The sequence below is a fragment of the Thermomyces lanuginosus genome (assembly GCF_041956635.1).
Source record: "Thermomyces lanuginosus strain ATCC 200065 unplaced genomic scaffold VTN49scaffold_31, whole genome shotgun sequence".
Classification (NCBI taxonomy): Eukaryota; Fungi; Ascomycota; class Eurotiomycetes; order Eurotiales; family Trichocomaceae; genus Thermomyces; species Thermomyces lanuginosus.
Genome location: NW_027192365.1, coordinates 1,388,374 through 1,413,003, shown reverse-complemented (window position 1 = coordinate 1,413,003; position 24,630 = coordinate 1,388,374). Strand labels below are relative to the sequence as shown.

General features: G+C 52.1%; 15 protein-coding genes across 15 annotated transcripts; 7 read left to right on the top strand and 8 right to left on the bottom strand.

Moving 5' to 3' along the window:
- Positions 1 to 224: 224 nt before the first annotated feature.
- Positions 225 to 1,179, bottom strand: VTN49DRAFT_4576 (uncharacterized protein; the record flags this gene model as incomplete). Its single annotated transcript, XM_069412537.1, has 2 exons — positions 225 to 649; positions 708 to 1,179. The coding sequence occupies 2 exons, from the start codon at positions 1,177 to 1,179 to the stop codon at positions 225 to 227; spliced, it is 897 nt and encodes a 298-aa protein (XP_069267771.1).
- Positions 1,180 to 1,865: 686 nt separating this feature from the next.
- On the top strand, positions 1,866 to 4,366 carry VTN49DRAFT_4575 (uncharacterized protein; the record flags this gene model as incomplete). The annotated part of the gene is made up of 3 exons (XM_069412536.1): positions 1,866 to 2,497; positions 2,547 to 2,607; positions 2,660 to 4,366. 3 exons carry the CDS (start codon positions 1,866 to 1,868, stop codon positions 4,364 to 4,366), a joined length of 2,400 nt encoding a protein of 799 aa, XP_069267770.1.
- Positions 4,367 to 5,065: 699 nt separating this feature from the next.
- VTN49DRAFT_4574 (60S ribosomal protein uL11) lies at positions 5,066 to 5,773 on the bottom strand (the record flags this gene model as incomplete). Its single annotated transcript, XM_069412535.1, has 4 exons — positions 5,066 to 5,079; positions 5,134 to 5,458; positions 5,520 to 5,674; positions 5,770 to 5,773. 4 exons carry the CDS (start codon positions 5,771 to 5,773, stop codon positions 5,066 to 5,068), a joined length of 498 nt encoding a protein of 165 aa, XP_069267769.1.
- A 349-nt stretch (positions 5,774 to 6,122) lies between these two features.
- On the bottom strand, positions 6,123 to 8,778 carry VTN49DRAFT_4573 (uncharacterized protein; the record flags this gene model as incomplete). Its single annotated transcript, XM_069412534.1, has 7 exons — positions 6,123 to 6,147; positions 6,201 to 6,394; positions 6,447 to 7,544; positions 7,598 to 8,077; positions 8,141 to 8,435; positions 8,490 to 8,620; positions 8,686 to 8,778. 7 exons carry the CDS (start codon positions 8,776 to 8,778, stop codon positions 6,123 to 6,125), a joined length of 2,316 nt encoding a protein of 771 aa, XP_069267768.1.
- A 653-nt stretch (positions 8,779 to 9,431) lies between these two features.
- VTN49DRAFT_4572 (uncharacterized protein) lies at positions 9,432 to 11,046 on the bottom strand (the record flags this gene model as incomplete). The annotated part of the gene is made up of 3 exons (XM_069412533.1): positions 9,432 to 10,193; positions 10,248 to 10,798; positions 10,857 to 11,046. 3 exons carry the CDS (start codon positions 11,044 to 11,046, stop codon positions 9,432 to 9,434), a joined length of 1,503 nt encoding a protein of 500 aa, XP_069267767.1.
- A 518-nt stretch (positions 11,047 to 11,564) lies between these two features.
- VTN49DRAFT_4571 (uncharacterized protein) lies at positions 11,565 to 12,383 on the top strand (the record flags this gene model as incomplete). Its single annotated transcript, XM_069412532.1, has 2 exons — positions 11,565 to 11,736; positions 11,824 to 12,383. 2 exons carry the CDS (start codon positions 11,565 to 11,567, stop codon positions 12,381 to 12,383), a joined length of 732 nt encoding a protein of 243 aa, XP_069267766.1.
- Positions 12,384 to 13,388: 1,005 nt separating this feature from the next.
- Positions 13,389 to 14,479, bottom strand: VTN49DRAFT_4570 (uncharacterized protein; the record flags this gene model as incomplete). The annotated part of the gene is made up of 2 exons (XM_069412531.1): positions 13,389 to 13,913; positions 13,994 to 14,479. 2 exons carry the CDS (start codon positions 14,477 to 14,479, stop codon positions 13,389 to 13,391), a joined length of 1,011 nt encoding a protein of 336 aa, XP_069267765.1.
- Positions 14,480 to 14,748: 269 nt separating this feature from the next.
- VTN49DRAFT_4569 (uncharacterized protein) lies at positions 14,749 to 15,103 on the top strand (the record flags this gene model as incomplete). The annotated part of the gene is made up of 3 exons (XM_069412529.1): positions 14,749 to 14,817; positions 14,873 to 14,997; positions 15,061 to 15,103. 3 exons carry the CDS (start codon positions 14,749 to 14,751, stop codon positions 15,101 to 15,103), a joined length of 237 nt encoding a protein of 78 aa, XP_069267764.1.
- Positions 15,104 to 15,282: 179 nt separating this feature from the next.
- VTN49DRAFT_4568 (uncharacterized protein) lies at positions 15,283 to 16,447 on the bottom strand (the record flags this gene model as incomplete). The annotated part of the gene is made up of 4 exons (XM_069412528.1): positions 15,283 to 15,403; positions 15,453 to 15,690; positions 15,742 to 16,289; positions 16,344 to 16,447. 4 exons carry the CDS (start codon positions 16,445 to 16,447, stop codon positions 15,283 to 15,285), a joined length of 1,011 nt encoding a protein of 336 aa, XP_069267763.1.
- Positions 16,448 to 16,768: 321 nt separating this feature from the next.
- On the bottom strand, positions 16,769 to 17,095 carry VTN49DRAFT_4567 (uncharacterized protein; the record flags this gene model as incomplete). Its single annotated transcript, XM_069412527.1, has 1 exon — positions 16,769 to 17,095. One exon carries the CDS (start codon positions 17,093 to 17,095, stop codon positions 16,769 to 16,771), a length of 327 nt encoding a protein of 108 aa, XP_069267762.1.
- A 41-nt stretch (positions 17,096 to 17,136) lies between these two features.
- Positions 17,137 to 19,859, top strand: VTN49DRAFT_4566 (uncharacterized protein; the record flags this gene model as incomplete). The annotated part of the gene is made up of 4 exons (XM_069412526.1): positions 17,137 to 17,184; positions 17,238 to 17,608; positions 17,668 to 17,890; positions 17,946 to 19,859. The coding sequence occupies 4 exons, from the start codon at positions 17,137 to 17,139 to the stop codon at positions 19,857 to 19,859; spliced, it is 2,556 nt and encodes an 851-aa protein (XP_069267761.1).
- Positions 19,860 to 20,137: 278 nt separating this feature from the next.
- Positions 20,138 to 21,505, top strand: VTN49DRAFT_4565 (uncharacterized protein; the record flags this gene model as incomplete). The annotated part of the gene is made up of 4 exons (XM_069412525.1): positions 20,138 to 20,240; positions 20,312 to 20,412; positions 20,477 to 20,604; positions 20,674 to 21,505. 4 exons carry the CDS (start codon positions 20,138 to 20,140, stop codon positions 21,503 to 21,505), a joined length of 1,164 nt encoding a protein of 387 aa, XP_069267760.1.
- A 1,454-nt stretch (positions 21,506 to 22,959) lies between these two features.
- VTN49DRAFT_4564 (uncharacterized protein) lies at positions 22,960 to 23,253 on the top strand (the record flags this gene model as incomplete). Its single annotated transcript, XM_069412524.1, has 2 exons — positions 22,960 to 23,071; positions 23,123 to 23,253. 2 exons carry the CDS (start codon positions 22,960 to 22,962, stop codon positions 23,251 to 23,253), a joined length of 243 nt encoding a protein of 80 aa, XP_069267759.1.
- Positions 23,254 to 23,308: 55 nt separating this feature from the next.
- Positions 23,309 to 24,232, top strand: VTN49DRAFT_4563 (uncharacterized protein; the record flags this gene model as incomplete). Its single annotated transcript, XM_069412523.1, has 1 exon — positions 23,309 to 24,232. One exon carries the CDS (start codon positions 23,309 to 23,311, stop codon positions 24,230 to 24,232), a length of 924 nt encoding a protein of 307 aa, XP_069267758.1.
- Positions 24,233 to 24,236: 4 nt separating this feature from the next.
- VTN49DRAFT_4562 (uncharacterized protein) lies at positions 24,237 to 24,485 on the bottom strand (the record flags this gene model as incomplete). Its single annotated transcript, XM_069412522.1, has 1 exon — positions 24,237 to 24,485. The coding sequence occupies one exon, from the start codon at positions 24,483 to 24,485 to the stop codon at positions 24,237 to 24,239; it is 249 nt and encodes an 82-aa protein (XP_069267757.1).
- Between the last annotated feature and the right edge of the window lie 145 nt (positions 24,486 to 24,630).

Sequence of the window (24,630 nt, the reverse complement as noted above, 5' to 3'; positions counted from 1 at the left end):
TCCAAGACGCCCGAACGACTCCCGTCTTTGCAACATCGAGGGCCCCATGTAGCAGAGTAAGCTCGGGTTGATCCATTATTCTTAAAACGAACAGGACTCCAATTAATACTCGAAACTACCTGTCAACCCAAGTACATGACTTGATGCGTTCCTAACCAGACCCAAACGCCGTCCAAAGCCGTTCATTCATGTACATCTCATGAATCTCATAAAGATCGTCACGGTTACGCATTTGCGGCCACTCGGCCTTCTTTGCCATTCGCTTGGTCTGAGGCGCCCAAAATGCTGCTGACGAAATCCTGATAGTTGAACACCTCTCCTCGCTTCGTCCCGTTGAATCCACTCGACTTCCCTTTCCCGCCAAAGGCTCTCTTGCTCGTGAATCCTTGGAGGACTTGATCAATCTCCTTCTCAGACAATGGTCTCTCGCCAGCGTCCGGATTTGTGTGCAGCAGGGCGTCACGCAGCTCAGAAACGTCAATTTGCCCGCTGTCATCGTCATCAAACGCCGCGAATGCATTGAGAAGCTCCCTCTCGGAGGAAAAAGGCGCCAACAACGTTGAAAGCGTGTTCAAAAAAGTTGGGAGATTCATAGTCTGCGACCCAGCCGGGAAATACCGCGAAAGCGTACTCGGTGATGGATCTAGGCCTGTCATGATGGCAGTTAATGTCTTGCAACCAACGTTAATTGCCGCGGCGATATGTACCAAGATTAGAGAGCACGTCAGCAACGTCATCTCGATTTACGTTGCCGTCATTGTCCCGGTCCAGGACCTGGAATGCTTCCCGCATATCTCTGAGCAGTGCTGGTGGCAGCCGCGATAGCGCATCATTGTTCACAGCCATCGGACGAGGCGACCGAGGCCTCATCGTGGACGACGGGCTTCCCCGTGCTTCCGAGCCGCGTGTGGGCGACGGCGGGGGTTCACGGAATCTCGGAGAGGCGCCCAGCTTCTCATTCTTGTTCGTAACCGTTTCCTCGTCTTCTTCGGCAGTATATGTTTGGTTGAGTTTGCTTGGTGATTGGATTGGTGTGTGGGGTTTTCCAGGTGAACTGGTAGGTGTCGTCGGACGGATTGCTGCCGGAGGAGAACCCGGCGAGGACTGGCGACGAAATGGCGAGTTTCGAACTGAATTGAAAGAGAGCGGCGAGTGCTTGAATGGCCCGCTCGAACTCATCTGTGTGAAGTTTCAGTTGGTGTGGTGCAGAGAGCCGAGGAATCGCCTTACTGTGTCGATACGTCACGGCGAATATCCGCCGTAAGTTCCTGAGTTACCTGAGTAAAATCTTGAAAATGTGTGTCAAATTCGACGGTCGGCTCATCCAGTGTGTCGATTGTTTGTCCCGTTGCTATCAGCAGCTGGTGACCTCGGCAGCGATTGGTAAACAAACGGAAAATAGAAATTCCCTCCCGGGGAAAGTGATCGCCGAACGAGACTGTATAACCGGAATAAGCTAGTCTCATCCACAGAGCTTAAGATAGTAGGCTCGCTGTGATTGGCTGAGCGGCAAGAGCCATGGGAAAGGGACATGATCGTCCAGTAATGCGCCTTGGGCCGAAGAAGAGGGGACAGGAAAGCTTGAGTAGGCGACAGTTGATACGTTGCAGCGCATTCAATGTGTGATCGATCTTCGGTATGATTACTCGCATGGTATTCTAGTGGTACGTGATTAGAGACGCAGGAATACTCCGCTTCCGACGGTACGAGTACCGTGACTGTCGCGAAATTGGCTCTTCGAGGTCAACGGCCATAGAACGTTACTAGCCATCGCGTTTGTGACAGCGTGCCGCTGCTTCCGAAGCGGAACATTTTTTCCGAGACGAGGAATATGACCAATTGGTTCTGAAGCGACGCTCTGCACAATGTCATCTACGTTGTCGGCCCAAACTGGTCAGCACGAACGGAAAGGGTCGCTCCCTTCGGCGGCGTCGTCACACTCACTCAACAATGGCATTCCGCGTTTGTCCCCTTCGGCCTCGTTCATTCGGCGAACGCCGAGCAATTCGCAGCGGATTCGACGACGGCCATCCGTTGAGCACCCCGACCTGCTCCCCAAGAATGGCCGACGGCGACGGTTCAAGTCCCAGTACCCGATGAACTCATCGGAGCGTCATGTCGAGTATATACTGGTCGCGTCGTTTCACATTGACCGGGGCCCGATTATGGAACATCAATATCCAGCTCCCATCAGCGGGGACGAGAGCATGTTGGCGGAATTGATGCTTCCGGATCAAACCCATGTGCGAAGTCAAGATTGGACTATCTTCTTCCTACACAAAGATACCGGGACGGATGAAGAATACGATGCGCAAGTCACGGGTCGGAAAAAGAAGCGTCGCGAAGGGGAAAGAGGTTCCGGGGAGGATGGGCATGTCTACGACGAGGTCACAGAGTCGGACGATGAAGACACTGAAGACGAGGAAGGGGGGGATGGGCCTCCTCTGATGTATGTTTTGAATTTGGTGAACACAAAGCAGGATACTTCTGCGAAGAGGTACGACTACCAGATAGTGCTTATGCATCACTTTCGCTGACCGAGACAGAGGTGCGGTGGTCAAGGCAATGGCAATCTGTACACGCCATCCGTTCCTTCATATATACAAGGCAAGCCACTTTGACGCTCTATTGCTTTTTGCCTGTTACTGACAGCCACCAGCCATTGCTCCTTCTTGCCCTGGAAGATTACTTCAGATCCCCGTATCCAGAAACTCTTGCAACGTTGTATGACGCTGTCAATGCCATGGACTTGTCTTTGATGCCGCGATTCTCCCTATTGGAGCGGAATATTCTGCAGGCCAGCGATTCGAAAGACATGTTCATTGAGAAATTCGAGAGAATGATTGAACAGCGCATCGAAGATGAGTCCAAGTCAGGCAACGAAAGTGTGGCAGAATTGAGGTCTCGGTACGTTCTACCACGAGATACGCACGAATTCGAGACCAGAGTGATGTACAACAACGTGCCTATTCCCGTCAAGGTACCCACGGTTGTTTGGCCGGAGCATGTGGGAGACTTTTCCTTGATAAAACTCATTCAGACGTTTTCGACACCACACTCGACGTCACCTCAACCATTCACTTTGCATCCACACCTCACGACCAGTGGACAATTCACACACCCGATCATCGTTCTCGTGAATGCACTACTGACGCAGAAGCGGGTGATATTCCTTGGCCATAACTGTCCATCAGGAGAAGTGGCCGAAGCCGTTCTTGCCGCGTGCGCTCTGGCTTCCGGCGGTATCCTGCGAGGTTTCACAAGGCATGCCTTCCCGTACACAGATCTGACCAAGATCGACGAACTTCTCAAGGTGCCAGGTTTCGTCGCCGGAGTGACAAATCCCACCTTTGCCAACCACCCAGAGTGGTGGGATCTTCTCTGCGATCTGTCCAGCGGGCGCATGAAAATCAGCAGCCGGATCGAGCCGGCGTCGCTGACAGAAGAGTCCAGGGCCTTCCAGCAGGCAATTACCGGGACCCAGCAAAGCGGGAACAACTCGCAGCAGACGGATTTCACGGGCGATAACGCCTTCATGGAGGACGTGCTGCGGAGCATCAATCAGCGGCACGGAGAGGGAGCGATACGATCCAAGTGGCGCGCCTATATCCACAAATTTACGCGCGTGGCAGCGGCTTTTGAGGAGACTGTCTACGGCGCGTCGGCCCTGTACATCATCGGGCCATCCGAGGACGCGCGGGCGAACAATCCGAGCAGCGGCGTCAAGGCGGACCCGTCTAACCCAGCCTCACTGCGCGGCCACGGATACGTCTGGCCCGATGAAGCCAGCAAGAACCGTGAGCTTGCGGCCTCTGTAGCCCGCATCGAGGGCTGGCGCAATACGCGTTCCTACTACGCCTTTATCCAGGACGTCGCCGCGACATATCATGCCGCCACTCCGATCAAATCGCTCGACCTGCAGCACCACCTCGACCGACTGCGCACCCTCAAGCTCTCTCCGGCCGAATCTGGCGACATCTACCTGGCCATCGGCCACGCGGTCCGGGACTATGCCGGTATTTGCCAGCTGCTCTCCATCCTGCCCGAGTCCCAGGCGGGTCTCTTCTACGTCAGCCTCGGCCTGTTCCATCAGGACCCAGCCGTGCGTGACATCACGGTCGACCTGCTCGACCGCATCTCCTGCCACGAGGCAGGTCGCCATTTTTGGAACCATCTCGGCCGGTTCGCCAAATTGGCATTTGTGCGCATCAAGCGTGAGCGGGACGGCGATGCTGCGATCAGTCCGGATTTGCTGGCGGATTCATTTGGTAATAATAATGCGCTTCGGGAGCAACCGCAGCAGCAGCCGCAGCGACCGGCGCTTGCGCGGACTACAACCAATGAGTCGATGCGACGGCGGAGTTAAAGTCTCTTATTTTTGCTTTTTTTTGCTTGTTTGTGCACACGTACCTTTTGGAATTTTGGAATACGTCTTGATTGTACATACCGCACATCCGTAATGGGTTGGTCATAATGTCAATGTCTAATTTCCTTAATCCATGACAACATCGAGTAGGTGTTATGAAACAGAATTCAACCACTTGTATTGGAAACTATCATCATCAGCTACCTAGTTCCTACGTACTCTACATCAGAAGACCCTAAAAAAGGACTTCTCGATAACCCGTTGAGCTACTGAAGGCATGTCGACCCAAATGGATGGACCACCATACCCACACCGAGAGCGGAAATCCCGGCAAAGAGGATGAGGGTGGTGAGTAGCAGGTCGTCAATCTTCTTTGCACCAAATAAGCCCATACTGTGGATGTAGATCCTGAGCAACAAGTGCCCCGGATCTCAGTATTGGCCAGAGTGTCGGCAAAGGTCTCAACTTTGTGAAAAGGAAAAGAAGAAAGGGGAACGATGGAGAAATTGCTTCGCACCGGGGTATATTCAAACATAATCAACAAGGAAAAATGAAGTCATCGCTTCGTGAGCTTTTTGAATTGGCTATTCTGGTAGGCCATCGATCCTCGTATCTATAGCACTGCCGATGCCAAACGCCCAGTGACCGAATGGACCCTTTTTTTTTTTTCGTCATCATAATTATGACATTGCATTTGATTTACTCCGACGGGACTAAAACATTTGTCAGCACCAATCACGCAAAAGACGGCGAAGGATAGAGCGTACTGTCAATCTCGCCCGCCTTGATATCATCGCTGACATCCTTGGGGCTGCGGCCATCAACCTGGCAACCGACGGAGAATGCAGTACCCAGGATCTCGAGGACAGTGCCCTTGAGCTCCTTGGCCATACTGCGCGAACGCATGGTGCGCGCAATGTCGATGATGTCGTCCAGCGGGATGGACTTGGTGTGCTTGATGTTCTTCTCCTTCTTGCGATCACGCGGCGGCTCCTTGAGCGCCTTGATGATCAGGGAAGAAGCCGACGGCACGACCGAGATCTGAGCCTGACGGTTCTGGATGGTGAGCTTGACGGTGACACGGAGACCTTTCTGTTCAAACTGTTAGCCTTCTTCTCGAAACGCGTGGGATCAAGGAAGAATTGAGACGAACCCAGTCGCCAGTCGCCTTGGCGATATCTTCACCGATCTTCTTGGGCGACAGACCCAGAGGGCCGACCTTGGGGGCCAGCGCAGACTGAGCACCGACTTCACCACCCGTCACCCGCAGGTGGATGATCTTCACCTCATTGGGGTCGAACTTCGGCGCTATTCAGCGACGATTCATGTCAGTCGAGGATGATTTCTTGTGTTTTTGTATGTGTAGCCAGGCATTGCGCCTAATCCATGGAGATGATACTTACGCATGGCTAGTGCGAAAGGTCGTCAATCTTCCACGGATTTTTTGATCGATGGAGGTATGATGGCGGAAGCAGAATTTCGTCGCTCGGTTGGAGACATTTTTGAGCTACGGGGAGCTAAGCGAAATTTTAGTGGATGACTAATATTCCGGGCACATGATCTAGGGCAAACCCTAAAGTTGGAATTTGAATCACGTGATAGATAGGGTAACAGTATACATATCGTTCATGCATCGATTGATTAGAAACAATTCTACTGTACTCGATTTAAGAAAGAAATAACAATAACAAAAACCGCGCTAAAGGTACATATAGCCCATACGAAAGCACTTTCATGTGCAGTACTCCACATAAGTCTAGTTGGTTCCAGAGACAGCAAGCCTGAAGGAGTAGTTAGCAGCATGATCTAACACGGAGAAAAAGGAGAGACGTACTTCATCAAATGTTCCAAGAACGTTTGTAATGACACGTCATCAGTAAAGATGGTTTGGGATGACACAGCTCCTCCATAACCCCCGGTCGAATGAGTTGTGGACGGGTTGAGCTTGGACAAGAGGAAGCGAGCCTGAGACCCGCCCGCATCGCAGATAATGAAACGCGGGAGTGGGAACCGGTCGGCAATCAGCTCCTGTATAGTGTCAGTACAAGGTAATCCATAACTGCAAAAACTCCTAACGTACCCTTGCATCCTCCTTCGGTTGCTCCAAGATCGCTCGGAAGTTCTCGTAGCCCTCCTGATCCTGATAACCGGCTTTTCTCCACTCGGCTATAGTCTCGCCATGGAAGATAAGGATATGGAAGAACGTGTCGAGGAGAAGGATGTGTGTAGGCTGAATGGAGGCCGAGTCCAGAAGTACCGGTTGGCTTCCCTCGTGTTCCAGAGAGTACGATTCAAGAGTAGGCTGAATCATGATCAGGGAGTTCCCAACGTCTTCATGATTGAGCACATGCCGGTAAAAGGCCGTTTCATCAGGGGAATTGTTAAACACCTGCAAAAACTGGCTTCGGCGCAAATGGAACATAAACTGCGGGTAGAGGGTAAAGTTCTTCTCCAATCGGAAGGAGGTCGGGTCGTCCTTCCGATAATCAGCAAACCGGGAACAGAGACGGATAAGCATGCGGTCGACCCAGCGGAGTACGTCCGGTCCGTCGTCGACTTCGGCCTTGAACACGGCGATGCGCGACATCAAAACCGCAGCCGTCTCCTGGTCGAACGACTGGGCAATCGCGGGATCCCCAGCTGGCCCGCTCAGGTTCCGCGCAATTGTCGTGACCCTGAGATGGAATTGGCCAGACGAGTGCTGGTAGTACGTGAGGAACTGCATCAAGGCGCGTTGAGGTCCTTGCTGCATCGGCGGAGGCCCGCCCTGGTTTGCGATCTCGAAGTAGATCGCATAACTCGAAGCCGGATCGATGCCACACATCTTCCAGGCGCATGTATTGCCAATCCCGCATTCGGTCTCACCGACGTTACTGGACTTCTTGTTCAAGGAGATGGCATGCCCAATAAGACCCGTTACCTTGAGCTCTTTCGTGGTAAGGACCTCCAGCGAAGCGTTGAACCCCATAAGCAAGTTATCGTTGTCATCTTTATCGAAGACCCGAACAAAAGATTGCTTGAATTGGGAGGAAGTAAAGCTGTCCGTCAAGACCATATGCCCACCGGTATAGTTAGCCAGATTTTTCATCTCCAGCAGGCCAACCTGGTCAAGACAGCCGGCAAAAATATCCACGACGTGGCCATTGAGAGCGGCACGTTTAGCCAGGCCATCGTAGAACTAGTACGGATCAGTACGCAAAAGCAGAGCAGATGGTATTGAGAAGGACTCACCTTAATAGCCTTCTTGAAATATTTGATATTATCCCGATCAATGTCATGGTGGGAGCGAATAGGTTCTTTCAGTTCTGGGCCAACGACCATACCAGGACCCTCAGTGCAAGGGCCACTGGTGAAGACCATAATGCGCCCACCGGCGTTCTGGAACGAAGTTTCAAGCAGCCCAACAGCAACGCTCACGGCGACACCGGTACATCTCAATGCTCGCTTGTCATTGGCGACCGGCCATGGGTCGCGCTGCAGTTGTTCTAGAATATTCGTGATTTGGAATTCGGCCTGCTGCACCGGTAGAAGGAAGCGGGCCGCTGCACCCGTCGGTCCCTGAGGGCGGCCCTGTATCTGGGGACCGCCGGGCCGAAGACCTGGAGCAAGAAGTCCCAGCATCTCCTGCACTTGCTTGGCGGGGTAGTCCTTGTTTCCTTTAAAGACATACGACTTGGCGCATTCGGTATACCCCAGCTCGTGGACTTGGGCCTAGACACAGGGAAGGTCAACGTCTGAGCTGCATCGTCATCAAGCCAATGGAGAAAGACATACCATTGTCCCGTAAGTGATCAATCCAACGAGCGCATTCGGTGGCAGCAAGGACAAGCTCATGATCAGGGTATCTTTCAGGGCCTTGAGACTATCATCCTCTTGGCAAGTATCTACGACGAAGACGAAGATCGGTGGAGCAGGGGCCGGGCGGGCCAACCGATACTCGATTGTCGTGCTCTGCGGGTGAAGCTCCGGAGGGATAGCATTCTCAGTGATATCCTTGTAGTGAGCAGGGAGCGGATTGCGCATCAAACAAAAGGGACAGATCCAGATGCGAGCTCGAACATCCACGTTGCTGCGACCTGATTAGCAGCAGATCCCCACATATAACGTTGACGAGATCACTTACGCGAAAGGATTGAGGACCGCCTTGCAGGGCGCTTTGCATGTAACGGGCTCATACTGAAGCAACGGAGCATCCGGCTTCTCTTTAAGCGGCGTATACATAGCACCGATGGGGACAACTAAGCGGGATGCCTCCTGGTCGGAAGTCAGCAACGACAACGCCCCGAACGACCCGGGAGCCCGAATTGAGTGACACCAACCATCCGAGTGCTAGGAAAAGTATTCCAGCTGAGGCGGATGCCGTCGCGATCTTCGACATCGCTCCACTGGTCCTTCAGAGCGTCGTAGTCCATGTTTGGCAGTTGTCCACTGATTATAGAGCTCGGGGAAAGTGGGACTCGAATAAGATGGGAAGTTCACACGGCGATTTCAGTTCTAGCAAGAGTCCCCTCGCATAACCGAGGCCTAAAAGAGGCAGCCCCGTTGCAATGACTGATGGGACGGTTGCTTGGTTGACCTGAGGGGAGTGTTGTGGGCGTGTGGCATGAAGCCAGATTACAGCATCGAAGGTCACTGCCGCTCCCCGTAGACGAACAGGCACGCTAAACCTGGAAAGGTAGCTGGTGCTCGCGCTAATCCTATTTAACCCGGCCGCCATTTTTCTCCTCTTCCTCTTTTCTTTTCCTCCACAGATTCGATACTATCGCCGATCAGTTTTCAGCGACAGCTCGTCAGTCTCCATGATGATGTTGTTTTCGCGTCTGGCGTAGACCAACTCACCCGTGGCTGGGCACCTGAATCGGAAAGGTCGTTCTGATTCTTTGTGATGATTTGGGAATCAGCAGAGGTGACATCTTTAGCCAGACTACACAGTGTAGTATCCGAAAAGTGCGTCTAATCATGTAGTGCCATAAAAGCTACTAATTCAATATCATTCACTAAATCGACATCCAATCCGATACCATAACGCCTGAACTAACCAAACAAAAGCATGTCAAGAAAAACCCTAATCCTGGGATGGCGCCTTGGTTGCCTGTTTGAGCATGAAGCTTCGCTTGAAGTAGGTATTGGGATGCACAATGGTGTCGAGGTCTGTTTGACTCCATGTGCCATTCTCCTTGACCTTCTTGATCTCGTTGCGATGGGCCCATTCGAACACCCGGTTACATGCGATGTGGAATCGATTCTTCTCAACATCTTCCCGAACACCACGTAGGACCTCACTGTCGTTGACCCCCGTTGCCTGGAGCAGAGCAGTAAGATTGTCGATGGAAAAGTGCCGGTACGGACATCCGTGGGTTTGCCCAGTGCCAGGGGCATTGTCATTGAGGATTTTCTGGCATGAGAAGGGTGGGTAACCTCGGTTCCGACGATTGGCATCACCGCCAACGTCACCGTAGGCATGCCGGATATTGTATCGGTACCGGGAGTTGAACTCATCATCCGTAAAGCCCTTGAACGCCTGGCGCCAGAAAATGATACACTCGTCTAAGGAAAGGCCGATGCCCTTCAAAAATAACGTATATTGTAGACGTCCAAAATGCTTGAGATGGTTGTTCTTGCGCAAAGTCATGTGCAGATTTCGCATGCAGAGAGGAAAGTGCTGGGACAACGTATCGATCGACGCCGCCGTGATGGGAGCGCCTTCCACGACACCTTCCTTCTCGGAGTAAACGGATTCCGCACTACCGAAACTCTTCGAGAGATGGTTCAGGATCGGAGTCAGACGGTCATCCTCGTCTAATCGAGGCAGTGCACGACTTGTCAACTGGGTTGCAGGTCAGTTTCCCGGAAAGAGATGAGAATCTACATCTAATCTCACCTCCATGGCCCTTTCAAGTCGCGCAGTAAACTCGGCAATGACCATGCTCAACTGCTCCCTGCTCGGCACGTAGGCTTTCCCCTTGCTCACAAAAACTGCACGTCGCTCGACCAGCTCGGGGACCCGCTCCCAATCGACCTTATACCACGTCTCCTCTTCGGCCCTGCGCACACCGGGCGTTGCATTGGTCAACTGCTCTCCCAGCCTCTGCCTCTCTTCCTCCGTGACCGGCTCCCAGTCCAGATTGAGACTGTCAATGAAAGCCCGTCGCTCCTTGCTGTCGTCCTTTTGAAATCGGAATTTAAATAGCATCGTTTCCGCGCGAACGAACCGCCGGCGCAGGTCCTCGGTGGCAGCAAAGGCAAGACGGAGGATGAAATGCGAGTAATGGTCCTTCTGCCGCTCATTCTTGAGTTGCTGACTGACAGCGCCCGAAGTCGATGACGTATTCGACGACAGCGGGAGGTATTTCTTGAGAAGAGGCTCGATGTGTGCTTCCGTTTCCGCGGGTGTCTTGTTGCGGTATGAGCAGGCCTCGATTTCGGCCAACACTGCAGCACGAGTCAGTCAGTCCAATGGAGAGGACAAAAATCGATTTGTGCTTCGTGCCTTTTAATCTGTCAATTGCCCATTGTTCGAACTGTTCTAGAGTGATTTCTGCGGTCGGGGGCACGTCGTAGAAATTCAACCGATGTGGGTAGTCATGCTGCTTGTAGGTCGGCGTTGCAAACTGCTTCTTCTTGTGATCAAGCGTCGCCCTTCGTTTAGGGTCGATGCGTTGAAAACCTTGTCGAATCATGGCTGCGGTCGGTAAAATGAACGGCAGTTGTCGTCTGTTATGTTGAGTTGTGGAAGCATTCATCAACGCTTGAACCGGGACTCCACGCGACGCGCTGAGACGCGTTGTCAATCACGTGAGAGTAACTGGGATGACGGATTCACGTGCAGCTTCTTACCCTATGCTTCGGCTACATGGCCGATTTCTGAGCATTTTCGGGTCCGAAGATTTTGTCTGGGACATCTTCTAGTGGGAAAGCGTCCGTGCCTTGCCTTCTTGAGACGGGAAGATTGGGTTTTGTGTTGTGCTCCCGCGAAGTTTGGCACGGACTTTGAATTTCCAGTACGTTCCAAATTCCAGTGTCGCTCGCTGACCTATCGGTTGACGATAGAAAGGGAGATACAAAGGGGGACCCTGTGCATTTGTCAGATCACTTCGTTGATTTGGAACAAAATTCGACTTGTTCGCACTCGATCTGCCAGTCTTCCTTGGATAATCTACAGGAAATCACCAAGTCGACCCGGAATTGATACCTGGATATGGCCTCCGTCACGCGGCAGCTGAAAAAGGCCGCTCGTATCATCTTGATCGGTGCCCCCGGCGTGGGAAAAGGAACTCAAACGGAGCGACTTCTCACGCGGTATCCGCAATTGACCGCCATCAGCTCTGGGGATCTCTTGAGAGAGAATGTGCGCCGAAGAACACCCCTAGGTGGGACGCCCTGTTTGTTATGACCGCCCAACACAACGTGGCAACAGAACGAATATGGTTTTTCTAACCACTTCTATGCTCGTCCAGGCATCCAAGCCGAGTCTCTAATGCAGGCAGGGAAATTGGTCCCTGATGATGTCATGCTCAGGCTGATATCGTCCGAACTGGTCTCGAGGGGTTGGATTTCCCAACCCGCGTCGACGGCGTCCACATCTGTTCCAAGCGCACCGGAAATCGCACCGTCGGCATCGTTTATTCTCGATGGGTTCCCTCGCACCGCCGCACAAGCTGCCAGTCTCGAGAAGCTCGTCCCGATCAACTTTGTCGTTCACCTCTTGACGCCGCCTTCCATCATCATTAAGCGCATTGCGTCTAGATGGGTCCATGCGCCGTCTGGAAGAGTATACAATACCGAGTTCAACCCACCCAAGGTCCCCGGCAGGGATGATGTGACCGGTGAACCCTTGACGCAGCGGCCGGATGACTCGATTGATACGTGGAAGCAACGGCTAAAACAATTTGAAGAGACGAGCAAACCTCTCCTGGAGCATTATGAGGCGAAGGGGTGCTTATGGAGGGTTGAAGGGAACTCAAGTGACGAGATCAGTCCCAAGCTTTTCGCCGAAATTGAACGGCGATTTGGATAAATGTACATTACCTATACTCTTGTAAATAGAATACATATTGATCATGCCTAGTACCGTTCGCCGTTTAAAATCAGAAATTTGCGGACAGAAAGCATAGCCAGGAATGGTTGAGTCTCAGCCTAACGGTAGATTGCCTCGCAGTAAACTACTTGCCCAATCCATCATTCACTCAGAGTCTCGGGGCAGCTATCAATCACAGAAATGGTGCACTTAGTAGCGGTCGAGGAGCAATGCAGTAGCGGTCTGCAACTTTCAAGTTGCAATGGCTACATAGATGGCTGATCTTCCCAGTCTTTAACCCCGTTGCCCTGCTGATGATGGGGGAGTTGTGTCGGCCAGGTCAAACTTGAAAGAGATTCAAGATGGCACCTTCACAGCTCCTGATTTTTATTTCCTTTTTCCCATGTTATCATACTCGATTGTTTCATTGGACGCTGCTGACTCGTTATCCATGTTTTAGGAAGTGTTCTGCTGATAGAGGTTGAGATATTGACCGCTGAGTGAGGTCGTTTCAGTCATTGACGGTGTACCCGGTGCATCCTCGATGTATCCATCATACATCCATGATGCAAAGAGCGACATTTGCGTGGATTCGCCCCTGGTATGGGAGCTGGTAGTTCAAATCCAGGAGCTGCTGCTACTTTTCTTCCCTCGCCCGTGATATCTCAACCACGATTGGACGAAGCATCCTCCTTCGTCCCGACTTAAACGTACTGTAAGAGAAAGTTGGCCGATGAGTATAATCCTCGAATTCTAAGTGATTTGATGTGCGTACTATCAACATGAATCATTGACTGCATATTCATAAGTGAGCCCGAAGCGTCACGTACTGATCGCTGTTGTTCAGACTCCCAGCGTAAGTGCAAACTTGAGCGTATGATCTGTCTTTCGTGCTTATGAGAACATCGGCCCGGATCGACACGGCATTGATGGCGGTGTAATTGTCGAAAAGTCATACATGTCGTCAGATCGTAACACATGTCATGGCTCATGCAATAGGTCATGCTATCGTTCCTTTTGTCCTCGCTTTCTCGGTGCGTCTCGAGAAGGCGTCAGCCAACGCGTGAGAGTGGACAAAGTCCCTTCTGAATTCTTATTCTGATGACCCCCATCCAAGGGGTACTCTATCCCCATACGAATCTTATATTCCCTTGGACTTTCGAAGTTCTTATCCTTCCACAGTCCCCTTCCGCGCTGCTTGGCGTCTTGTTCCGCCGCGCGATACGCGCGTTCGTTCTCTTCCCCACCAAATTCCACCCCACTCTTCGCCTCATAGATCGTTGCCAGGCCGCGCTTCAACATTTCCAGAGAAACATCACGACGTCGAAAGGGCGGAAAATCCAGCATATTGCGGACATAGACGGTGGCAATCACGCGCTTATATTGGTCAACGCGGTGGATATGAGCACGAACCCGACGGTTGAGAAGATAGGACGTCAACCACTGGTGCGCCTCATGCGCGTACGGTTGGGCAGGACGTCCAAAGTGAGAGAGCTCTGGGGCATCAATTCCTGCAAGACGGATATGAATCTATATAATGTTAAACCCCAGCAATGATCAAATTAGGACTCGCAGAAAACAAGAAAAAAAAAATGTGCGGGTCATCATACAGTACGGTCCTTCAATTCCTTCTTGTCTGTTGGCACCTTCATCCACGGCAGCCAACCCCATCCGACCAATCGGCCACCCGGTGTGTGATACAATCGAAAATTATCGCCATCCCCCACGCTCGTGACTTGCCCTAACAAGCTTCTTTTGCGGAAGTCTGCCGGGGAAATTGCAGTCGCCTCTGGCACGCGGCGGAGGAACCGTTGATGGACATAAACAACAAAGAGTATGCCGCCCGTAAGGAGTACATTTGGAATAAGATTTCTTGGTTCGGTAAACTGTTTCCAATCGAATGCGTTCAATTTCGAGTTCCAATCGACGCCGGTTTGAGAGGACGCCGCTCTCGCCGCCCTATCTGAGTCTGTTGATGACGGCCAAAGCCAGCGGTTTTTTGGCTTCTCTTCCGTGTGAGAGGAGTCCGAGGGCGGCGTCGATCGGTCCTCTGGATCTTGCCCTGATCCTGAGGACCATGATGCCCACCAACCCATTCCTGGAGTCAGGGTTCAGGTCAATTTATGATGAATCGCTTGAACAGTGGATGACCAGACGAACGGCCCTGGCCCAGGCCGAGTTGAAACTCCGAGGAACAGGATTCTTGGCGCCAAGATATGGCAAGCCGTGTTTTTATTTCTCCCTTTTTGGTCAAGCGCGGCGCGTCAGCAAACAAGCAATCGCGACATCGCGTCCTCTGAAAATATCGTGTTGTCTTGCGAAAGACTGAAAGCTGTTCTGGGGACAGCGAGCTTCATCTCTGCAGATGCTAGAATGGATCTACGTGTCGCGCTTTGCACTGAATGTTATCGTGGCCAGACTTCACCTGCCTGACGTAAGGACAATCATACCGGCTGGGCCTCCATGATGCGGAGAATCTGAAGACTCAGGATCACGTTGAGGACACTATCACGAAGAACGTGGGAAGAATGGAGTACACGTTGTGGGCAGTCGGTCCAAGAAAAATCAAGTCGGTCCAGCGAGCCAAGCCAGGAGAGATCTTGTCACGAAGTCGGTACGACAGAAAAGTCCAGTTGTTGGAATCTCGAGAACACTCGTCAACAAAGCTCATCTTCAGATTCTCTTCTGCAGGCAGGGGCATCCATTTATTACTGCAGTAGCTAGCGTTATGGCAACCGGAATGGTGTTGGATGCACAGGATTCATTCTTGAGGATCATCTGTTTCATGGTACATGGTGCGTATGTATCTACATTCGGTAATCCGCTGATTCATGAAAGAACAGCACCGTGGGCAGTCTAGTCAACAGTCAAGTCTTTTTATATGTACTCCCCAATGCCTCTATTTGGTAGTAACCGGAAGAGCTGTCGTTGAAGGAGCTGCCTTGTCGGCCAGCTGCTTGAGTCTATTGCTCCTGACTTTACGGAGGTACGAAAACAAAATAATGAAAAGAAGTTCCACCCTGCGATTGTTAGCACCACAGGACGCAAGACGAGGAGTAGAAGACGTACCGTTCCTTAGTCATCATCAAAAGTCCCTGAACCAACAGTCCCTTTAGAATCTGCGGGCCGATGCCCTTGAACAACCCGAGATGCCCTTCCTTCTCAATGATGTACTTCATCACCTCAACGAAACTCTTGAAGGGTCGTCCCTGTCGGTCCTTCGGCGGCTTGGACTGCAGACCGACTTTGGCGACAATCAATGGTTGTGTCGCGATCGTAGCAAGAGCCTTTGACAGAGCTCCCAATACTGCGATAGGGTTAGCGTAGCCCTTCAAGGAAATAGCAAGAATCGACATACCGAAAGCTTCCCATGGGTGAAGGTTATCTTTTCTTGGGAATAAGATCTGCTTCAGCCGCTGGTACGCGCCGTACGTGATAGCCGGGTTCACCACGAGGACCAGGCTCGCCTTCAATCCTCGCCATAGACCGGACCAGCCGTCTTCACTGTTCACCACTTCCCGGCCGGTGTCAATGAAACCCTTTTTCTCGGCTTTGGTCTGCGTCTGCTGCCGGGTTGTGATGACGGAGACGGGGATGGTAAAAATCTGCGCGAGAGCGCCGGACACCGCACCGAGCGACAGTTCAATGGCCGTTCCGGGTGGTTTTGGAACACGATTGGACGCCATGTACACGCTACGGACAACCGTGTACCAGTAGAAGTAGGCGAAATTGGTTGAGGCGACTCCGATCAACGAGCTATTCATCCCCGCGTAAAGACCGCCAATGCCCTCATCCTCAACGATCTTCTTGATGGCGTCAAGGGTAGAGTCGTAATACGGTACATCATCGCCATCAGATTCTCTTCGTTCTTTTGTGTTCACCTGAACTTGCAGCTTGGTTTTAACGCTGGGATTGTTGTCAGTCGCATGACGACGTTCCTCCGGGCGGTGTGTCACTCACATGTCCAGGGGATACACGATCGCGTTGGCGAGAACAGCGCCAGTGGCTCCCGCGACCGCGCTCCCCCATGGAGAGAGACGGGCCTGTTTCGACTGGCCGGCCATTCCAAAGTCAAAATTGAGGGGCAGGAGGCTTTGTCAAGTGTGAAAAAGCGATCTTCCAATGTAAGACAGGGGTCTAGGAGATTGAAACCGCCCGAAGACAGTGAGGTCTAAGCATATCGAAATCAAAATTAACAAGAAAACACAGAGATTCACATCGTGGGCAGTTTCAACCTCGTGGAGCGATCAGAAGCTAGATCGTCGGCATTCTGCGGAGTCGGAGGATGAGCCGAGGTTCGGACTATGCTGGGTTTTGCCGAGTGGCCACCACGCGCCATGGCCTAGATCCATGGCACGATCATCTATCAGCTCGTCCTTCTCCACTCAGCTCGCAGTCGCATTTCGATGCTGAAAGGTGGTTGTTGATGCTTTAGTGGACGGAGCTGTGCGAACTGCTGTCTGCGCACCGATCCTGGACCGGAAAATATTCCACGTCAACGGACGAATAACAGATGATGCGGCCAAATCGAGCTTGGCGCAGAGCCAATTCTTCAGATCGCTGTTGCAGACATTACATAGAAGTTGCCTCGAACGCAGCTTGACGACGGTTAAATTTGGAGTGTCTGGTTGTTCCGTCATCGTCGTCGATCCATTGACACTTGCGCTATTGTTCCATTCTCCCATGTCCTCCCGGTGACTGGTGTTCAACATCCAGGGACGCCGCGACTTCTGAAAATAAGTAGGCAAGAGCCATGTCTCGACGTCCTGCCGGCGTACGGGGATATCTGGATCAGGCACTGGTATGGTGACTGGAACCGTCCGGTTGGATCCGTGAGCTGACGCCGCAGTCCAGCGGTACGAGTGCCGGCTATCCGCTGCCACGAAACAATCGGATGCCTTGGAAGCCGCCATCAATGCTGCCGAGAGTTACCTGGAAGCTCTTCGACTGACCGATTCTCCCGAAGAGAAGCGTCGCCTGGATTCGAAATGCAAGGAATTGATTTCGTTGGCGGAACGGATCAAACACGGCGCAGCATGGACTGAAAAACGAGCGGACCGCGGGGCGCCGGTCTTGAAGGAGCCGGTGTCGAGGAGGAAGCTGTTCACTCGTGAAGAGATCATCCTGCTGGAGAGCGCGAAGCTGAATGGCTTTATTTTTCCACCCTGGACCGATCCTCCTAATTGCGAGGAGTTTGAGTTGTCCAAAGACGGACAATTGTTTTTGTAAGTGTCCATGATTGAGGTTGAAACGGTATCGCTGAGCATACTGACGCAATATCTAGAGACCAACCAGATCTTTCTCTCTCGCCTTCCCAGAAGCGTGTGTTTGACGGCTGGAAGCGACCTGATGAGCTCTTGTCGGTTGCTAACTCCGAGTCTTCGTCAACCGGGCCGACCATGGTGAATTCCAAGCCTATGGATCTGGTGCAGGCTATCACAACTGATTGCTCCGTAGTGGCAAGTCTGTGTGCTGCCGCCGCAAGAGAAGAACGCGGACATCATAAGGTACATGACGATAACCCTGATGACATCTGGATTTTGATCACTCATGCGGTGCTAGCTTTTCTCTTCCACCATCTACCCTTATGACAAGGTCAACAACATGCCTCGTCTCTCATCATCTGGCAAGTACATCTTCAAATTCTACTTCAACGGATGCTATCGGAAGGTCGTCATTGACGACCGTCTCCCGTCGGCCAGCGATTCTCGTTCGCTCTACGTAGTCGACCGCAATAATCCCAATCTACTTTGGCCAGCGCTGATAGAAAAGGCCTATCTCAAAGTCCGCGGCGGGTATGACTTTCCTGGAAGTAATTCAGGCACAGATCTATGGGTTTTGACTGGCTGGATCCCGGAGCAAATCTTCATCCACCATGAGGATGTCACACCTGACCAGATCTGGAAACGCCTTTTCAACTCATTCCGTTACGGCGATGTCATCGTGACTGTCGGGACAGGAAAGTTGACAGAGCGTGAGGAGCAGCTGGTTGGACTGATCAGTCAACATGACTACGCGGTTCTGGACATGGTTGAAGTAGATGGCCGCCGCCGCATGCTTATCAAGAATCCGTGGGCTGAGAAGGCGCATGTTGGCCCGTTTGGTCTTGATGAAGAGACCATGAATACATCTCCCGAGTCATCCTCGCGCGGCCCACTGACACCGGGTACTTTCTGGATGGACTGCGACCAAGTTTTTCAGAACTTTGAAAATTTGTATCTTAACTGGAATCCGGGCCTCTTCCGATTCCGCGAAGACTTCCATTTTACATGGGATCTATCAAAGCCAAGGATGTCCTCCTGCTGCTACCTCGAGAACCCACAATTCGCTGTGTCCTCCGAGTCTGGGGGGCCGGTTTGGCTGCTTCTCAGCAGGCATTTCCGGACGACTGAACGACCTGCTACCGGACACTCTGAGGACGATCGGTCACCTGAGTTGGGGTTCATAAGTATAAATGTATTCAAGAATGGACACAGAGTCAGCGTCGGCGATGGGGCCATCTACCGGGGACCTTACGTCGACTCTCCAAACACGCTTGCTCGAATCGACATGCCGCCTCGGTCAACATACACTATTGTGATCACACAGCAGTCCCTTTTGAACGTCAGCCATAATTTCAGTCTTTCCGCGCTATCAAGAAGCGAAGTGTCTTTGGCGTGCGCCCATGACAGATACGCATACAAAATCCAGGTGGATGGCGAATGGAGTCCGGCGACAGCCGGCGGAAATGCCGAATCGCCTCGTTACCCATCGAACCCGCAATTCAGTCTGCAACTCGAGGAAGAGGCAGACCTGTCCATCGTGCTTGAAATTTCTGATCCGGAACTGGCTGTGCATGTCAAGCTTTTCTGGTCCAATGGCAAGCGGGTTGGAACCGTCCGGAGGCGGGACATCGTCACCGACAGTGGCGATTACCGACGGGGTTGCGTAGTGGCCGCAAAGGACCACGTAGCAAGAGGCTTATACACCATAGTTTGCTCGACCTTTGCACCAGATCAAGTGGCCAAATTCAGACTTTGGGTCTCCTCAACGCGTCAATGCCACGTGAAAGCACTACCATCAGAAGCAGCAGGACGGCTGCCCGTACTTTCAACCATTGGCGTGTTGTCGCCGGGAACAGACCGTATCCGGGCGCCCTTGCGGGTCCCTCGGCTGACCCGGGTCAAGTTCATTGCCCGCAGTCGCGATGCGCAGATTGCGAACCGCACTGTTACTCCTTCGCCGATGCTTATGACCATCGAGCTTGGTCAGGGCCCATACAAGCAGGTCATTGGAACCTCGGAGGAAGGCGAGTACAGCGATGCTATGGCTGGCATCCGGGTGGATGACATCGATCTGCGACCGGAAGATGAGCAGAAGGGCGGCATCTGGATCGTCATTGAGAGGATTGGAGGACCTGAGGGCCAGGTCACTGACTACGTCGATGTGGAAGCGTTGGGCGAGGAGCGGGTGGAAATTGGCGAATGGATTAGTTGATGGCTAGATACTCTCTACTCGTACCCGTCACTTAGCTCCTTATTCTTTTGAGGTGGATGGAAGAGGACACGATCTCCATCGTGATTCATCGAGTCGGATCACTGCCGAGGCTCTGCTAACCTGATTGAGTGCTTGTTTGTAATCACGTGCTCCTTGGATCTGATTGGTCAACGAAACGTCATCCCGTCTGATCCGGTAATCTCAGTACGTTTCAGAGAGTGACCCCACGGCCAAGTTCTCTGTTGATCTTCTTGCTACCTCTCATAGTAGCTTGGGCCATGGCAGCAAATATCCCAAATAGCTTGAAAAGCGCAGATATCGCGCGCTTTGTCACACGGGCCGCTCAGCTTGAGCGCGCCAAACCTGTGATCGCATATTGGTGTGAGTAGTTGTCATAGACCGGTCTCGGTCTGACCTGACCCTTGCTGATACCGCAACGTTTGTTTCGCTAGGTAATTACTGGGTCGTTGACCAGGTCATCTCAAAGGGCCTTCATAACTCCGATGAGGAGGCAATGCAGTTTACGACGAAATTGATGGACAAACTTGAGCGAGTATGTTGGCATGACACCCCAAAACGGCCTGACCCCGCAACTGACCGATGCCGCGATAAAACAGTTCAAAAGCGAGAATTCGGACAACGAAGCGGTCACCGATAACGTTGTAGCCAAAGCCTATGTCGAGCAATTCGGTCACGAGGTATTCAATCGCGCGGACAACGCCGTTCGCGCCAACAAGGCATCCAAGTGAGAAACCGCGCGGCGCCGAACACTCTCACCCAGCCTGAACTCCGACATTATTGACCCATAGGCTAGGCAAACCGCGGATACGTTCCACGCCGCAGCCACATTCCTCGAACTCCTTCAGATATGGGGCGAGCTAGACCCAGACGTCGCGTCGAAGATCAAGTTTGCTAAATACCATGCGGTTCGAATCGCCAAGGCAATCAAAAACGGGGAAGATCCCAACCTCTCCAATCCGACACAAGCTCCGGCATCGGAAGACGGGAAGGCTTTAGATCCTAACGACCCTGAAGTGCGGGCACTTCAGGGCACCGGTCCAGCGCCAGCTGGTTCGGCACCGTCCCGCCAGCCAACAGTCGAAGATGCACCGGATGAGGATGACCAAGCACAACCACGGCTAGCCCGACAATCTATCCACGATGAATCCCTTCATCCCTCACGGTCATCATCGATTCCACGGCAACCTGCACCTGCGCCGTCCCCCCCTGCCCGGGACAACGCCGTTCCTGATCTCCCATCTGCCCCCGGCGGCGTCTCCTTGCCGAGCCGCTCAGGATCCTTACCCAGTACTCCAGGCGTATTTCCATCGGCCCCTTCTGGGGATGGCTTCCAGTCTTTTCCCGCACCTTTGACAACGCCGCAGCCTGGAGTTCCCGGTCCTCCAACAGCTCCGGAGACCTACTATTCACAGCCGACTCCTGCTCCAGCTGTAGCACCTTCGCAAGCGGCATCTGCCGCTCCTGTCCCTCCTTCTGCTCCGACAAGCGCTCAAGAGGTCGATGATCAAGCGATCTCCCAGGCGCAGAAGCATGCTCGGTTTGCCGTATCTGCGCTGACTTTCGACGACGTACCGACAGCTATCAAAGAGCTCCGAATAGCTCTGCGATTCTTGGGAGCCGAATGAACACCAGTGTCCGATTTTACTCCGAGAAGTACGGACTTGAGCGTTGTGTAAATTCAAGTTCACAGCTTCCGCAGTTCGAGTCCTCCAGATGGTGCTATGCCATGTACAGTAACTTCTGGTAACTTCGACGATTACGATGACACGACACTTCCATGCACGATCTGATCTACTCCGTACTGGGTTCTTTAACCACTAGAGGTTTTAACAAACATGTTCAATATCAATGACTGTCACTGTTTATTTTGATCTCATATCTTCAATGACAAGTAACGAATTCATGTTCAAACCAGTGATTTGTTCTGTAATTTTTTTTTTCTTCACGGATTACTCTGCGGTACGTACAGGACCTTTCATTTTCAAGCAACAAGCAAAATAATCCAGATCCTTGGTCACTCCAAGGAAAGTTGTGAAACAGTCCACTTTCTTTAGTCTTGTGGAATTGAACTGGAGCGCAGAGGTCTGGACACTGAGCCCGAGACCCTTTGAGTAAGCCAACATGATAGCAGGTCTGGATCCTTGGAGCAATTGAGCCGCTCATACGAATGCAAAGGTTTGAACCTACATTATAGTCGAATGTTGATAGCAGGGATCACAGCATGCCATTTCAGCCTTATGAGTAGGCTACGGGGTATCTATCATGCCCCTGACCTCATTGTGGCCTGTGATTGTTTCACGAGAAGGCAAATCTGGTGGAGATCAGGGTCTTCGGATTGTAGGCATGACAAGTGGGTAGTAAAATGTGTCGAATTGGAAGATATTTCATGCACGCATTAATTCGCTTGACAGAACATTCTCTTGAGGCACGGCTGTCATAAATGGTTAGTTATGCCTTTCTTTTGCTTTTTTATTTTCGTATTCTTCCGAAGCGGTAAGAGATAAGTTAACATATTCGTTGTCCAGCAATCCGGTCGACCGACTGTGTGCTGACAGGACTGGTTCTAATATCTGACCCCTGGCAAGTCTCCATTTTAGGGCTGTTATTAAAAGCCTTGGCAGGCGGCTCTTGGGGTTCACAGAGCTGATCCTTAGGTCCAGGCCATGGCCCCGCCAGGCCTAGACCTTCCATGCTCTTCCAAGCAGAGCCACGAGACAGTGACCGCTGCTCTGCAATCTGCCGGAGGGCCGTATGTGGCAGCTAAACCAACCTAACTGGCTTTCTTCCCATTCTCCGTTGGTTTGTTCTTTGCGCACTTGGATACGGGCAACTTTGGGCCAATAGGAGACCTGCAAAGCCAATAGCCTCAAGCCCAACGGGCCCAGTGGCCCTGCCAAGGGTTTGCGCCATGGGCCGGCGTGCCAATGGCAGAAACGGTTCCTGCAAGCCACATTCGTTAGTCTTGTGCTTTTAGGGCTTTCCTTTGTCCATTTTCGTAAAGATTAACCACGTTTTTGCATGCATCGTTGGTGCCATCTCTATTTATAAGTTCTATGAAAAAAGAAGGCAAAAGAGACCGATGACAATCACAAGGAGGTTCCTATCCTCCCCGACTCCCACTCCAGTTCTAAAAAGACATCCCTCACGCTCTCTTTCTGACCACGGGATCCAAGATTCTCCATCATGTCCTGGTTGTGACCGTGGCTCGTTTGAGAATCAATAAAAAAAACTTCACTGCGGAGACGTATTGGGCAATGTCTCGACTGCTTTGATCTCTCGTTTCACGACGATCAATTGCGGAGAGCATCTAATTCAATGGGCCATGTCTGGATTTCTTCTTGAGATCCGCCATTCTCGACGATCCTCGCCTTAGAAGAACTAGTACGCTCGTTTAATTTCTTGTTCTTCTTCTTCTTTGTCGATCAATCATGGCGAAAAGTCTCCTTCAGCTTCATTACTTTGCTTCTATCTTTCTGGGCGCCTGGGCCTCGCCGTTGAAGAGCCGCGATGCTGTCTCCCCGGCCCAGGTGAAGTCCGTCTCCAAGCGTTTATCTCTCAATTCCCGCTCGATTCGACCCGATGATGCCGCACATGCACCGCTGCTCCCACGGGCATCCGACGATGATTTTCCGACAGCTTTCACTACGTTGACCAACAACTTCACCAATCCCAGCTGCCCCGAATTCTTCCACACCTTCCTTCAAGATTCTTCGTTCCAGGAGTGCCACGCCCTGTCCATCCTCCTTCAGAACTCCAATGACTTTTTCAGTGCGACTCGCTCGAGAAAGAAGTTGGAGCCCTTGGTGGAAACGGCGTGCTCGGCGGATATGGAATCCTGTTCCAGTGTAATGGCAGAATTTGCCACCAAACTGACCAGCGAGGATGCCTGCAAGGCCGACTTCGACCTCGGGAACCCCACCGTCACCCGGGCTTATGCCGGCCTCATGGCTTACGAGCCCCTTTACAAAGCAACCTGCCTGAAGAACTCCACCACCGATGACTACTGCTTCGTCGAAGCGGCGACAAATAGCTCGAACGCGTCCGATTACTACATTTACTTCCTACCCTTGGGAATGTCTCTCCCGGGCGGCAGTCGGCCAACCTGCAACAAATGCCTCCAGGACACCATGGATATATTCACGAAATACGCTGAGCAAGATGGGCAGCCTCTCGCAGGGACATATATGTCGGCCGCGGAGCAGCTGAATACGGCCTGTGGACCTGACTTTGCGAACACGACGGTGCTAGTTGCGGCGACTGAAGACTTGAGCTCCGTCGTCCGGATGCCGTCTATTGTCTCCATCCTCGGTCATGTTGGTCTTTTGGGAATTGTTTTGGCCACGCTCGTTTGATCTGCTAATAGACGTTTTGTATCTTTCTTTGTATATATACACACATTCCAGCAAATATGTTAGTAGTCGCAGCTTGACGATCCCGCTTGCATATGTACGCACTAATGATGATGGAATACGATGCAGTTCGCAAAGCTTTTCGGATTCGATGAATACCTAGGTACAGTAGTAGGAAATTTGTTTTTCCAGGAGCGCCGTCCTTATCGAAGCAGCACGTTATCAATCCATCGATTTCCCCGCGGGGAGCGCGCATAGATGGAATACCTACTCGAGGCAGAAACCGTCGTCCCACCTTTTACACTGTATCGTTCCTGCGGCCCTGAATCTTGCGGAACGGGACCAAGCCGCCGGGACGCATTACGGTAAGTACTACATGAGGAAATAAGTACTCGGACTCT